This window comes from Arachis duranensis, chromosome 6, assembly GCF_000817695.3.
Source record: "Arachis duranensis cultivar V14167 chromosome 6, aradu.V14167.gnm2.J7QH, whole genome shotgun sequence".
In the NCBI taxonomy this organism is placed as follows: Eukaryota; Viridiplantae; Streptophyta; class Magnoliopsida; order Fabales; family Fabaceae; genus Arachis; species Arachis duranensis.
In genome coordinates, this window is record NC_029777.3 from 73827113 (window position 1) to 73842923 (window position 15811).

A 15811-nucleotide genomic window follows, 5' to 3' on the forward strand; every position below is an offset into this window, starting at 1 on the left:
TTCTCAGGATCATAAGCTTCTTCTTCAGATGAAGCGTCCTTAGTACTGCCTGGTGCAGCTTGCATTCCAGACAGACTTTGAGAAATCATATTGACTTGCTGAGTCAATATTTTGTTCTTAGCTAATATGGCATTCAGAGCATCAATCTCAAGAATTCCCTTCCTTTGAGGTGTTCCATTATTCACGGAATTCCTCTCAGAAGTGTACATGAACTGGTTATTTACAACCATGTCAATAAGTTCTTGAGCTTCTGTAGGCGTTTTCTTTAAGTGAATGGATCTACCTGCAGAATGGTCCAATGACATTTTGGAAAACTCAAAAAGACCATAATAGAATATATCTAATATGATCCATTCTGAAAACATGTCAGAAGGACACTACCTATGATGCTCCATTTAGAAAGCATGTCAGAAGGACACTTTCTGATCAATTATTTGTATCTTTCCCAAGCTTCATAGAGGGATTCACCTTCCTTCTATCTGAAGGTTTGGACTTCCACTCTAAGCTTACTCAATTTTTGAGGTGGAAAGAACTTTGCCAATAAGACATTGACTAGCTTTTCCCAAGAGTTCAGGCTTTCTTTAGGTTGTGAGTCCAACCATATCCTAGTTCTGTCTCTTACAGTAAAAGGGAATAGCATAAGTCTGTAGACCTCAGGGTTAACCCCATTGGTCTTGACAGTGTTATAGATTTGCAAGAATTCAGCTAAAAACTGATGAGGATCTTCCAATGGAAGTCCATGGAACTTGCAATTCTGTTGCATTAGAGAAACTAATTGAGGCTTAAGCTCAAAGTTGTTTGCTCCAATGGCAGGGATAGAGATGCTTCTCCCATAGAAGTCGGGAGTAGGTGCAGTAAAGTCACCCAGCACCTTCCTTGCATTGTTGGCATTGTTGTTGTTTTCGGCTGCCATGTCTTCTTCTTTGAAGATTTCTGTTAGGTCCTCTACAGAGAATTGTGCTTTAGCTTCTCTTAGCTTTCGCTTCAAGGTCCTTTCAGGTTCAGGGTCAGCTTCAACAAGAATGCCTTTGTCTTTGTTTCTGCTCATATGAAAGAGAAGAGAACAAGAAAGTATGGAATCCTCTATGTCACAGTATAGAGATTCCTTGATGTGTCAGAGGAAAAGAAGAATAGAAGGAGAAGGTAGAAAAATTTGAACTTATCAAGAGAGATAGAGTTCGAATTGTGCATTGAGGAGGAGTGTTAGTCCATAAATAGAAGGATGTAAGAAAAGGAAAAGAAATTTTCGAAAATTAAAGTGAATTAATTAAAAGAAATTTTGAAAAATGGTAATTGATTTTTGAAAACTAAGATTGGGAAAGAAATTAAGTGACAGTTGAAAAAAGATTTTGAAATTAGAAAGCAAAAAGATATGATTGAAAACTATTTTGAAAAAGATGTGATTAAGAAGATATGATTGAAAAGTTATGGTTTTAAAAAGATATGATTGAAAAAATGATTGAAAAATTATGGTTTTAAAGAGATATGATTGAAAAGATATGATTGAAAAACAATTTCAAAAGCTTTGATTTTTAAAATTAATGACTTGGCTAACAAGAAATTTAAAAGATATGATTCAGACATTAAACCTTTCTCAACAGAAAAGGCAACATACTTGAGATGTTGAATCAAATCATTAATTGTTAGCAAGTATTTTTGAAAATGGAAAGAAATTGATTTTGAAAATATATGATTGAAAAGATATGATTTGAAAAAGATTTGATTTTGAAAAATTATGAAAACTTGAAAAAAAAAATTGCATTAAAAACAAAATCTTCCCTCTTGTGCCATCATGGCGTTAAACGCCCAGAATGGTATCCATTCTGGCGTTTAATGCCCAAAATGCTACCCTTTTGGGCGTTAAACGCCCAGCCAGGTACCCTGGCTGGCGTTTAAACGCCAGTTTTCCTTCTTCACTGGGCGTTTTGAACGCCCAGCTTTTTCTGTGTAATTCCTCTACTGTATGTTCTGAATCTTCAATTCTCTGTATTATTGACTTGAAAAGACACAAATTAAAAATTTTTTGAATTTTTAATAATGAGGAATAATCAAAATGCAACTAAGATCAAATAGACAATGCATGCAAGACACCAAACTTAGAAGTTTGTATATTGACACTAACAAATTGAGAATGCATATGAGAAACAACAAAATACTCAAGACAAGAGAATTTAAAGATCAGAGCAAGTAAATCATCAAGAACAACTTGAAGATCAATGAAGACACATGAATGAATTCGAAAAATGCAAGAAGAACAGAAACATGCAATTGACACCAAACTTAAAATGAGACACTAGACTCAAACAAGAAACATAAAATTATATTTGGTTTTAAGATTTTATAATTTTTTTGGATTTTTTGAAAATTGAGTGGAAAAGAAAAATAAAGGATTCAAAATTCTTAATGAGAATTCCAGGAATCGTGCAATGTTAGTCTAAAGCTTTAGTCTAAAGAAATTAGACATGGCTAGCCAAGCTTCAACAGGACATTACATTCAAGAGCTAAATTGATGAAAATCAATCAGCTTTGGTGATGATAAAAACATCACCTTGAAACCGTCCAAGTAATAAACCTTACGCGAGTAAGGGTCGATCCCACGGAGATTGTTGGTATGAAGCAAGCTATGGTCATCTTGTAAATCTCAGTCAGGCGGATTCAAATGGTTATGGAGGATGAATGATTAAAAGATAAATAAGACATAAAATAAAGATAGAGATACTTATGTAATTCATTGGTGAGAATTTCAGATAAGCGTATGGAGATGCTTTGTCCCTTTCCAACGCAAAGTATGAACTATTATATATTGCTGGAAAGCCCTTCAATTTTTGCTCAGGTCCTTTAATTTCAGCCAGAAAATACCTGAAATCACAGAAAAATACACAAACTCATAGTAAAGTCCAGAAAAGTGAATTTTAACTAAAAACTAATAAAAATATAATAAAAACTAACTAAAACATACTAAAAACAATGCCAAAAAATGTATAAATTATCCGCTCATCAAGCGGCTTGAACAGAGGAGAGAGAGAGAGAGAGAGGGAACCCGAACCTGCTTGCATGTACCTCTCTCATCCTTTTTCATCCATCTTCTTCAATCTTGACCATTAATCTTGACTTTGAACCCAAGAATTGATTTTGACCATTGATGAAGCTCTGACCCAAGGTGGCTTCATGTTCTCCATGGTTTCCTCTTCCATGCATGTGACCTTAGAGCTTTTCTGCTTGATCCTCGGTGATGCACAAATGAGGAAACAAACTTTTGTTGAGCTTTGACTCAGAGATCTTTGATGTTAGGGCATCTTGGCTAGTTTTACAAGCCATTTTTAGTATGTTTTAGAATAGTTTCATGCATTTTCTTAGTTATAAGCAAGCATTTGGATGAGTTATATATGCATGTCTTGATTCAATCAAACATAGTGAATTATTTACATTTTCATGAGATCAATGCAAATAACTAATTGATGCAATGAATGATGCATTATCTTGTGATTATTGCAAGGTTTTGATACACTCCTTTGATTGATTACATGCAAGGAAGAAGCAGAGACAAGGTGGCATTAGTGGCCAAGTTAGGCACACTAACGCCAGCAACAACGCCAGCATTCAAGGAGGAGTGGCGTTAGTGGTCACATTAACTTCACTAACGCCAGTATTCAAGGAGAAGTAGCATTAGTGGCCCTATTAACGCCACTAACGCCAGTGTCAATGCGAGCCTCAAGAAGTTAGCCACTCACAAACACCAGCGATGGCATCACTCCAAGGAAGGATTGGCGTTAGTGGCAAAGTTAGTGCCACTAACGCCAGTGCTAATGTGACACAAGGCAAGATAGGTGGCATTTGTGGCCACGTTAATGCCACTAACACCAAGAGCAACGCTGGCCAAGAGCAAGGTGTGGCATTAGTGGCCACGTTAGTGCCACTAACGCCAACGATAATGCTGGAGCAAGGAAGAATTATGGTGTTAGTGGCCACCTTAATGCCACTAACGCCAGCATTAACACCAGCGACAATGCAACGTTAGCTACACCAACGTCCACACTAACACCAATCCTGCCTCAGCTAACACCTTCCAGAAAGCTGAGAAAAGCCCAAAGAGTTTGCTAACTGCTTCAACTAAGGCCAAGAGGCCACATCCAAGTACTTGAAGACTCATGATGAGTGGATATTTTATACGCTTTTTGGTATCATTTTCATATAGTTTTTAGCATCTTTTGTTTAATTTTTATTAAGTTTTTATAGGTTTTAGTGTTAAATTCACATTTTTGAATTCTACTTTGAGTTTGTGTGTTTTTGTGCAATTTCAGGTATTTTCTGGCTGAAATTGAGGAGCTCGAGCAAAAGTTTGATTTAGAGACAGAGAAAGCACTGCAGATGCTATCTGGATCTGACCTCCTTTCACTTGGAAGAGCTTTTCTGGAGCTACAATAGTGCAAATGGAGCATTCTAAACGGCTGTGAAAATCCAACTTCCAGAGCTTTTCAGCAATGTATAATATTCCATATTTTGCTCCATATTAGAAGGCCCAAAACTAGCATCCAACGCCAGCTTCCTGTCCCCTTCCAGGCATCCAGCACCCAAGGAGCAGAGACCAGCGTCCAAACGCCCAAAGAGGACCCTCTAGCCAGCGTTCCATGCCCTAGAGGTCCCCTAGCACGTGGATCTCATCAAAGCTCAGCCCAAACACTCACCAAGTAGGCCCCAGAAGTGGATTTTAGCACTAAATAGACTGATTTACACTTGCTAGTCATCTATTTAGTATATAAGTGTTATTTTACATTCTTCGAAAGGAAGGACACACATTAATTTTGAGTTTTGCATTGTATTTCCTTTCAGTACGAGTTTGTAAACCTCCTAGGTTGAAGAGAGGAGCCCTGCTGAGTCCTATGAATTAATAAAAGTATTACTATTTCTTCTTCGATTCGTGTTTGATTTATTTCTAAGATGTATATTTGTTATTCAACATGGTGAATAGGATGATCAGTGACAATCAGCTCTGTTCATCATACTAAGATGAACGTGCCTGACAAACACCCGCGTCTACTTGGGTTCATGTGAATACGTGACTGAAAAGCATAAACCGCCAGCTATGTTTATACATCTCTTAGACGACTAATCCACGACTTCATTGGGGACTTCTCGAGACACCAGTTCAGCCTATTTCTGGGGAGACTAGGGTTTCTGTGGTATAGGCTAGAACCCAAAGAAGCAGCATTCTCTGATCCGGAAGATTCGAACTTGTCTATGGCGTTTTGAGTAGGATCATCAAGAGAATGAACTACTAGAGCTTCATCCTCTGTCAGATTGGATGACCACGGCCAATGGTGTTTAATTTGGAGCAGAGAAGATTGATGACCACATCCCATGGTGTCAATCACATACAGCATGCTATTGAAGAAATCACTCACAAGCAAAGAAGGCAGTAATACCAGAGTTAATCCAGAAAGACAAAGCAACTCCAATCCTCAACTATATTCCTATCCCTCAGTATTATTTAATTCATAAAGTATTTTATACACTTTTCTTTATTCCTTTAATGCAATTAAGCCTCAATCTTTCAACCTTCTGATTTGCCTAACTAAGACTTGCAAGATAACCATAGCTTGCTTCAAACCACAATCCTCGTGGGATCGACCCTGACTCGCTGAGGTATTACTTGGACGACCCAGTGCACTTGCTGGTACAACTGTACGGAGTGTGGAGATTCGTGTACCAACTCACTTGAAGATCAGAGTGTAGTATAAATAAGTGCCGTTTTGAACTTCAAAAGGGGGCGGGGATACACAGCATACAGAGATACTCACACACTTTACACACTAGACTTTGATCTATTCTCTCTTTCTATAATTACTTTCATGCACTTTTACTTTTCATCTGAGTTTTCTAGAGCTATGAACAGCTAAACCCCTTCTTCATTGGGGGAGGGAGCTCTATTATAATTTGATGGATCAATAATGAGTTTTTTTCTTCTTCTATTCATTCTCTTTGATTTACTTGAAAGCTTTCATACTTCATCCAATTGTTCAATTATCTCGGAAGAGAAATTATTCATACTTGGATTCCATCTGAACCTTAGAAGAGGAATGATGGAATCATGCTAGAAATGCTTTCTCATACTGAACTAGATTAGGGGATGGGTGGATATAGTGACATATAATCCGCTCAATACTTTGACCTAGGAAAGTATGTGGTATAATCAGTGACCATATTTCATCTCTTCTTATGAGCAATTAGATCAAGGAATTGGGCAATTGTTCAAGCTTAGAGAGATTAAATTGCCAAGAAATTGGGATTCAATAACTTAATATTACCAAGAGATCAATGAGTTGTATGGATTGAGGAATTCAGAGAATGTAATATCTCTTGAACCCAATGAACTTCCCCATTCTTATTTCCCTATTCTTACATTCTGTTTATCTACTTTTATGCTAATTACCCCATTCCCATTTATTTCCTGTTATTTACTTTCTGCCATTTTCATTCAAGCAATTTATATTCATGCAATTTAATTCTGTAATTTACCTTCTAGTCATTTACATTTCTTGTTATTTACGTTTCTTGCCAATTAAATTCTTGCAATCTATACACAATTATGCTCCGTTCAACTAGATTATCTCTTTGACTATAATTGCTCAACAATCAATATCTGTGGGATTTGACATCACTTTATTGTGAGTTTTTACTTGACGACAATTCGGTATACTTGCTGAAGGAATATTGTAGAGATACAAAATTCCACGATCAAGTTTATGATGTCGTTGTCGGGAATTAATTTTGTATTGACAATTGCTAAGTTAAGTGATTCCTAGATTGAACATTTTCTTTTCATTTCTCGCTAACCACTCTAACTTAGTTGATTCATTTTAATTTTTAGCAATTTCATTCACTTTTCATTGAATATACACTCAGCTGACTTCTAATCCGCTAACTATTTGATAAATTGCATCAACTAACTCTAACTCCACTCTTTTAACAGAGTGATTTCCTTCACCTAGTTTTATTGTGTTGTTGTTTGTGTATGCCAGGAGGGAGGAAGGGAGTATCAACCTCCTTTGATTCCGAAATTGAGAGGACCTTCCTTAGACTAAGGAGAGAAGCAAGAGGTAAAGGAATAGTTGGTGAAGAAGAGGTGGAAGAAGATCTAGACATGACCATGGAAGAAGAAGTGCACAAACACCATGGTAAGGGTGGTGGTAACAATGCTGGACCAGTAAAAAGAGTGTTAGGCTCCTTCATCAATCCCAACCCTGGGAATTGTGGAAGCAGCATCCTGACACCAAGTGTTCATGTCAATAACTTCGAACTCAAGCTACAACTGATCACCCTTATCCAAAACAACTTTCAAATTGGAGGGAGAGCTCAAGAGGATCCTAATCAGCACTTGTCCACTTTTTCTGAGAATCAGTGACACTATAAAAACTAATGGTGTTCCTCAAGAGATCTATAGATTGCTCTTGTTCCCTTTCTCTCTTAGGGACAAGGCATACAAGTGGCTTGAATCCTTTCCCAAGGAAAGCCTTACCATGTGGGATGATGTGGTGAACAAATTCCTAACAAAATTCTACCCTCCCTAAAGGATCATCAAGCTGTGGACAGAGGTGCAAACCTTCAGGCAACTAGATGGGGAAACCCTCTATGAAGCTTGGGAGAGGTATAAGGAGCTAACAAGAAGATGTCCCCCTGACATGTTTAATGAGTGGGTTTAATTACACATTTTCTATAAAGGTTTATCTCAAAAGGCAAAGAAGGCGCTGGACCACTCATTAGGAGGCTCTCTTAATACCAAGAAGACCATTGAGGAGGCCAAAAACATCATAGAAACAGTGACCAATAATGAGTACTTCTATGCATCATATAGGAATTCCAAGAGGGGAGTGATGGAGTTAAGCCAAGTGGATGCTCTGTTAGTTCTGAACAAACTGATCACCAATCAATTGGTAGTTTTCACCAAACAAATAGAGAAAACTCAGGTTGCAGCAATCAACACCCAACCACCAGTTCAAAAGGAAAGTTTCACAGATAAAGGATGTGATTGGGAACAAGTGAATTACGTTGGAAACTCATCAAGACAACCCTATGATCCTCACTCCAAAACTTACAACCCTGGTTGGAAGAACCACCCAAAATTTGGGTGGGGAGGCCAGCAAAACTAGACCCAAGACCACAGGTGACAAAACTCTAACCATTACAATAATCCCAATTATCAACCCTCTGACCAAAGACCATATCAAGCCCCACATAACACTTCCTTCCATCCTCACTATCAAGCACAGAATAGCCATCCTCAACCTCCAATTTCCAGCCCAATTTTACATCCTCCCTCTGAAGATAAGGTATCAAAGATAGAGAATCTATTAGGAAAGCTATTAGAGGAAGTAAGGTCTAGTATGCAAAAACCAAGAAGCTGCCATCAAGAAGCTCGAGGCACAGGTAGGATATCTTTCCAAGTAAATTCCCATGCCCACCCACAATTTTCCTAGCGACACTATGGCCAACCCAATGGAAGAATGTAAGGCCATTACACTAAGGAGTAAGAAGGTAGTGAAGGAAGCTTCAAATGAAACACAAGAAAAGGAAGCTAATGAAAGCCCAAGGGACAAAAAAGAAGAAGAAGCACATGTCTCCAAACCACCCAAGGAAAAAGAGGTTCTGAAGCCTTACATCCCAAAAGCTCTTTACCCACGTTTAAGGAAGGATGGGAAGGATGCCCAATTCTCCAGATTTTTGGAGATCTTCAAGAAACTCCAAATTAACGTCCCTTTTGCTGAAGCATTAGAGTAAATGCCTCTTTACGCTAAGTTTTTGAAGGAATCAATGACCAAGAAGAGGGATTGGAGAAGTGATGAAACAGTGGTATTAATCGAGGAGTGCAGTGCCATCATTCAATGAAAGCTACCTCAAAAATTGAAGGATCCTGGGAGCTTCCAAATCCCTTGTGTTATAGGGAACATCACTGTGGAGAAAGCCCTATGTGATTTGGAAGCTAGCATTAATTTGATGTCCTTAGCAATGATGAAGAAAACGAAGATTGAGAAAGCTAAACCAACAAGAATGGCACTTTAATTGGCAGATAGATCCTTCAAGTTTCCTCACGGGATAGTAGATGATTTGCTAATGAAGATGGAAAACTTCATATTTTCAGCAGACTTTGTAGTGTTGGATATGGAGGAAGAGGCCAAAGCTTCAATTATTCTGATTCTCAGCAACAGCTGGAGCAATCATTGATGTCTAAAAAAGAGAATTGGTTCTTAGACTACATGAAGAGAAAATGGTCTTTAATATATTCAAAGCCATGAGTTACCCAAACAAACCACTTGGAGAATGCATGCTGCTGGATGCAATTGAGTCCTCTGTACAAGAAGTCCTAGAAGCAGAGGAACTTGAAGAAGTAGTAGAAGAAGATTAACAATCAAGTAATGAAAATCCGCCAATCCAACCAACAGACATGATCACTGTAATCATGTTGGAAGAGAAAAAGGAGGAAATGGAAGCACCCAAACTGGAACTAAAAATATTACCTCCCACTCTCAAATATGCTTACTTGGGGAGTAATGAAACTTACCCATTGATCATCAATTCCACCTTAAGTGTAGAATAAGAGAAGGAGTTGATTGAAGTGCCATAAAAGCATAGAGATGCTATTGGATGGACCCTTGCAGATTTGAAGGGGATAAGTCCCTCCATGTGTATGCATAAGATTCTCTTGGAGAATGATGCCAAGCCATCCATTCAACCACAAAGGAGATTGAACCCAGTCATAAAAATAGTGGTACAAATGGAGGTGTTGAAGCTATGGCAAGCAGTGGTTATCTACCCCATTTCAGATAGCCCTTGGGTGAGCCCCATGCAAGTAGTGCCAAAGAAAGGAGGGATAACAGTGGTACCCAATGAGAAGAATGAGCTTATTCCTACAAGAACTGTCACTGGATGGCAGATGTGCATAAACTACAGAAAGCTCAATGAGGCTACACGAAAGGACCACTTTCCATTCCCTTTCATGGACCAAATGTTGGAGAGACTTGCCGGGCATGAATACTACTGCTTCTTGGACGGCTATTCAGACTACAACCAGATTGTAGTTGACCCAAAGAACCAAGAGGAAACCTGTTTCACTTGCCCATATGGTGTCTTTGCTTATAGACGCATGCCCTTTGGATTGTGCAATGCACCCGCCACTTTCCAAAGATGCATGCTATCTATATTTTCAGATATGATTGAAAATTTTATTGAGGTGTTTATGGATGATTTTTCAATGTTCGAAAATTCTTTTCCTAATTGCTTGTACCACATTGCCTTGGTGCTAAAGAGATGCCAAGAGACTAACCTTGTTTTGAATTGAAAAAAATGCCATTTTATGGTAACTGAAGGAATAGTCCTTGGTCACAAAATCTCTCATAAAGGCATAGAGGTGGATAGAGCCAAAGTGGAAGTAATTGAGAAATTACCTCCACCTAATAATGTTAAAGCAATTAGGAGCTTTCTAGGACATGCTGGTTTCTACAAAAGGTTCATTATAAACTTTTCAAAAATTGTCAAACCTTTGAGTAACTTATTTGTCTCTGATGTACCTATTGTTTTTTATCAAGAGTGCATGCTGGCTTTTGAGAATCTCAAAAGAAAGCTTTCCTCTGCACCCATCATAGCCCCACCTAACTAGGATTTACCTTTTGAGCTGATGTGTGATGCATCAGACTTTGCTATTGGGACAGTATTGGGACAGAGAAAAGATAAATTAGTGTATGTCATATATTATGCCGACAAAGTCCTTAATGAAGCTCAAAAGAATTACACCACCACTGAGAAAGAATTGCTGGCCATAGTGTTTGCATTTGATAAATTTAGATCATACCTCATTGGTTCTAAAGTGATTGTTTTTACTGATCATGCATCACTAAAATATCTGCTTGCCAAGCAAGAGTCCAAACCAAGATTGATAAGGTGGATATTACTACTTCAAGAGTTCAACATTGAGATCAAAGATAGGAAAGGAGTAGAGAACAAGGTAGTAGACCACCTGTCAAGAATCCCATGTGAAGAAAGCAAAGCACACACCTCTTGTGTGAATGAATATTTTTCGGATGAGTAATTGATGTTGATTCAGAGGGTACCATGGTTCGCGGATATTGCCAATTTCAAGGCCACTGAGGAGCTGCCTTTGGAAATCGAGAAACATCAAAAGAGAAAGCTCGTCAATAATGCCAAATATTTCATTTGGGATGAACCATATCTCTTCAAAAGATGTTCTGATGGAATACTTAGAAGGTGCATCTCAGAGGAAGAAGGGCAAGAAGTTTTATGGAACTGTCATGGTTCCTGTTATGGAGGACATTTTGGAGGAGAAAGAACTACAGCCAAGGTACTACGATGTGGGTTCTTTTTACCCACCATTTTCAAGGATGCAAGGGAACTAGTGAAGAAATGCAATGAGTGCCAGAGGGCTAGAATCTACCAAGAAAGAACAAAATGCCACAGAATTTCATCTTAGAACTTGAGTTATTCGATGTGTGGGAGATTGATTTCATGGGATCATTCCCAACATCATACTCGAATAAATACATTCTAGTGGCAGTGGATTATGTATCCAAGTGGGTAGAGGTAATAGCAACTCCAACAAATGACAACAAGGTAGTGATAAACTTCCTTAGAAAAAACATATTCAGTAGGTTTGGGGTCCCTAAGGATCTCATAAGTGATGGAGGAAGCCATTTCTGTAACAGACCATTAGAAACCATCCTCCTCAGATATGGGATTAAACATAAGGTGGCAACACCTTATTACCCTTAAACCAGTGGACAAACAGAAATATCCAACAGAGAACTCAAGAGAATCCTTGAGAAAACCATACGGGCTTCAAGGAAAGGCTGTCGAAGAAGCTATATGATGCACTTTGGGCCTATAGAACAGCCTTCAAAACACCAATTGGAATGTCCCCATACCAATTGGTGTATGGAAAAGCTTGTCATCTTTCAGTGGAGCTTGAACACAGAGCATTTTGGGCCCTCAAGTTACTGAATTTTGATAATAATACTGCTGGTGAAAGAAAGATCTTGCAACTAAATGAATTAGAGGAATTCAGATCCCAAGCCTATGAGAATGCCAAGATCTATAAGGAGAAGGTAAAGAAATGGCATGATCAAAGGCTAGCACCAAGGAGTTTTGTAGAAGGACAGAAGGTTCTCATCTACAATTCCAAGTTGAAGCTCTTTCTTGGGAGGTTAAGGTCAAGGTGGTCAAGACCCTTTCTGGTCACCAAGGTTTCACCTTATGGACACATAGAGATCATGGAGGAAAGCTCACAGCGAACCTTTACGGTGAATGGACAAAGGCTCAAACATTATCTGGGCAACATGGGGGAAATCCCCAAGATGAAGTACAATCTCAGCTGAGATAACAACCGTGAAGTTAATGACATTAAAGAAGTGCTTGTTGGAAGGCAACCCAACCAGAGGTAACTTTCTTTTCTTATTTTTTTCAATAACAGAGTTAAGTAGATTTCCCTGTATTGTAAGGAGCTAAGTTTGGTATTGCACATCAAAATGATATCATAAGAAAACAATTCAAGGGTGAATGTGTGATGCTAAGTTTGGTGTTCTACCACAGATTTCATGAAAACACATTGCAACCCTCCAAATAACTTGACTAGTCACTAACTCTAAACAATTATAGAAACTACTTAACAGTTGTTCACTTCTAGTTCATAGTTTGTTTTCTTAATAAAAGCACATGATGTTTCTTGCATGTATTCAATTGCTACATATAGAGGTAGGGAAGGAACTAAGTTTGGTGTTCAGACGCCAACTTAAGTTCAGAAAATCACAAGCATACATGTATGCTAACCATCTCTCAAGTGCTTGGGAAACAAGCAACTTCCAATACTCTTACAGGCAGTCATTTCATCTCTTTGGGGATAACAGGCATCATCATGTGGAAAGACAAAAGAAGGACATAAAGGTCAAAAGTGATGATGGGTAGGAGCGAGCAAGAAGACACCAAGAGGTTTTGTTGTTACTTAACTGTCTCCAGTTTGAAGTGGTTTAGTTGGAAGTGCAATTGTACCCTGTTTTCAATTCAGTCATTTGCACTTAGTTTCTTTTATGTTATTTTGGCTTGTTAGCATAATGCCTATATCATTTCACCTTATTTGGATTGTATGCTTTGTTTCTTAAGTTTCAATAAAAGAAATGTTATGTAACAGAAGAGTAAAAGTCTAACTTAGTAGAAGATGAATAAGGTCCTAAGGTTATGTGGTGGTATTTGCTAACTAAGTTGGTTCACTAATAAGGGTGAAGGATTGAATATCTCTTTAAGTATGAGCTTAATGTGCATTTTATGAAACATAAATGAATAAAAAGATCCTAAAAAAAAAGAAAGAAAATGAAAAAAAAAAAGAAGAGAGCAAGCAATAAAGTTAGGCACCAATAGCTTGAATCCTGAGATATGTGCCTATGGTGTTTTTGTACATGGATATGCTTGGATGATTAGGTTCTAATGAGTTTTTCATCACTTGATAACTTGGGTTAACTAACCCGGGATTATCACCTAAAAGTTCACTATCAAGAGCAACCTTGCTACAAAGCATTTAGTAACCCAAAGAGGTATTGGGTACCAATGTCTTAGGGATAAGTTACAAGCCATGTGCCTGTGGGGTGTATGTATTGAGGAGAGGCTTGAGTAAGTAAGTTGTCAGAGGTGTTTCAACACCTAGCACCTTGAACCAACTGGTTTAGAAGTGTTGGCTAAAAGCTTATCATAAAGAGCTGCCATAACACAGAGTACTTAGCTAAATAAAGTAAGAAGCCTCTAGCAAGAAGAAAAGGAAAGCAAAGTTAAGCTAAGGATCAAAGAATAAGAGTCTCATAGAAGGCAACAGAGTTAGTACCTAAGAGCATACTATAGTTTAGAAACCAATAAGAGTTTGAACCTAAGTTGTCATGCATGAAACCCCATGAACCAAGACTTGAAATCTCTCAATAAGGACTTGTATCTCTCTGTATTCTCATTCATTTTTCTTATGTTTATCACTTGCTTGGGGACAAGCAAAATTTAAGTTGATGTTATGATGCCAGAGCATCTTGTCTAGTTTTACAAGCCATTTTTAGTATGTTTTAGAATAGTTTCATGCATTTTCTTATACAATAAGCAAGCATTTGGATGAGTTATATATGCATGTCTTGATTCAATCAAACATAGTGAATTATATACATTTTCATGAAATTAATGCAAATAACTAATTGATGCAATGAACAATGCATTATCTTATGATTATAGCAAGGCTTTGATGCACTCGTTTGATTGATTACAAGCAAGGAAGAAGCAGAGACAAGGTGGCGTTAGTGGCCAAGTTAAGCACACGAACGCCAGCAACAACGTGGGCAATGGATGGCTTGTGGCATTAGTGGCCAAGTTAATGCCACTAACGCCAGTGTCAACACCATCATTCAAGGAGGAGTGGCGTTAGTGGCCACGTTAATGCCACTAACGCCAGTATTAACGTAAGGGAAGCAAGGAAAAGTGGCGTTAGTGGTGGAGTTAGCCTCTCACTAACGCCAGCGATGGCATCACTCCAAGGAAGGATTGGCGTTAGTGCCACTAACGCCAGTGCTAACATGACACAAGGCAAGATTGGTGAAGTTAGTAGTGGCATTGGTGCCACTAACGGCAGCAACAGGGGCCACAAGGGAAGATTGATAGCGTTAGTGGCCACGTTAATGCCACTAACGCCAAGAGCAACACTGGCCAAGAGCAAGGTGTGGTGTTAGTGGTCACGTTAGTGCCACTAACACCAGCGATAATGCTGGAGCAAGGAAGAATTGTGGCGTTGCCACGTTAACGCCACTAATGCCAGCATTAACGCCAGCGACCATGCAATGTTAGCTACACCAACATCCACACTAACGCCAATATTGCCTCAACTAACACCTTCTAGAAAGTTGAGAAAAACCCAAAGAGTTTACTAACTGCTTCAACTAAGGCCAAGGGCCCACATCCAAGTACTTGGAGACTCACTTGAAGATCAGAGAGTAGTATAAATAAGTGGAGTTTTGAACTTCAAAAGGGGGGATACACAGCATACAGAGACTTACACACTTTACACACTAGACTTGGATCTATTTTCTCTTTCTGTAATTACTTTTATGCACTCAATTTGATTGTATATTTTGACTCAATTTGGATGGATTTCATCACATGAACTCACACTTAAGCACCAAATAGCATACTTTTGTGTTTTGTCCCCAATTTGAGCCTAAATGTGAAAACATGCATTTTTGTGCTTGAAATGAGCAATTTAATTCCACTTTTATTCCATTTGATGCCATGACATATTTGCGAGTGATTTCAGGCCTTGGAGGCAAGAATGGATAGCCAAAAGTGGAAGGAAGCATGTACAAAGGGAGAAAACATGAAGAAAACAAAGGAGAAGCACACATTGGAGTGTGCGTGCGCACAACCTGCTGTGCGTACGCACAAGAACCACAAAACCATGTGTGCGTACGCATGACATCCTGTGCGTACGCACAAGAAGAAAATTAGCATGTGTGCGTACGCAAACACCTGTGCGTACTGATGAGTGAATAATTCATACGCTTTTTGGTATTGTTTTTACATAGTTTTTAGTATGTTTTATTTACTTTTTATTATATTTTTATTAGTTTTTATGCAAAAATCACATTTCTAGACTTTACTATGAGTTTGTGTATTTTTCTATAATTTCAGGTATTTTCTGGCTGAAATTGAGGGACCTGAGCAAAAATCTGATTCAGAGGCTGAGAAAGGGCTGCAGATGCTGTTGGATTCTGACCTCCCTACATTCAAATGC

General features: G+C 38.4%; 1 protein-coding gene across 1 annotated transcript; it reads left to right on the forward strand.

Annotated features, from left to right (window-relative positions):
• The first annotated feature begins 11918 nt into the window (after positions 1–11918).
• On the forward strand, positions 11919–12380 carry LOC107494099 (uncharacterized). The gene has a single exon (XM_016115135.1). The coding sequence runs from the start codon at positions 11919–11921 to the stop codon at positions 12378–12380; it is 462 nt and encodes a 153-aa protein (XP_015970621.1).
• Positions 12381–15811: the final 3431 nt, after the last annotated feature.

Excerpts from the sequence above, each read along its gene's own strand:
- LOC107494099 (XM_016115135.1), top strand. The coding sequence starts at position 11,919 with ATGTCCCCATACCAATTGGTGTATGGAAAAGCTTGTCATCTTTCAGTG.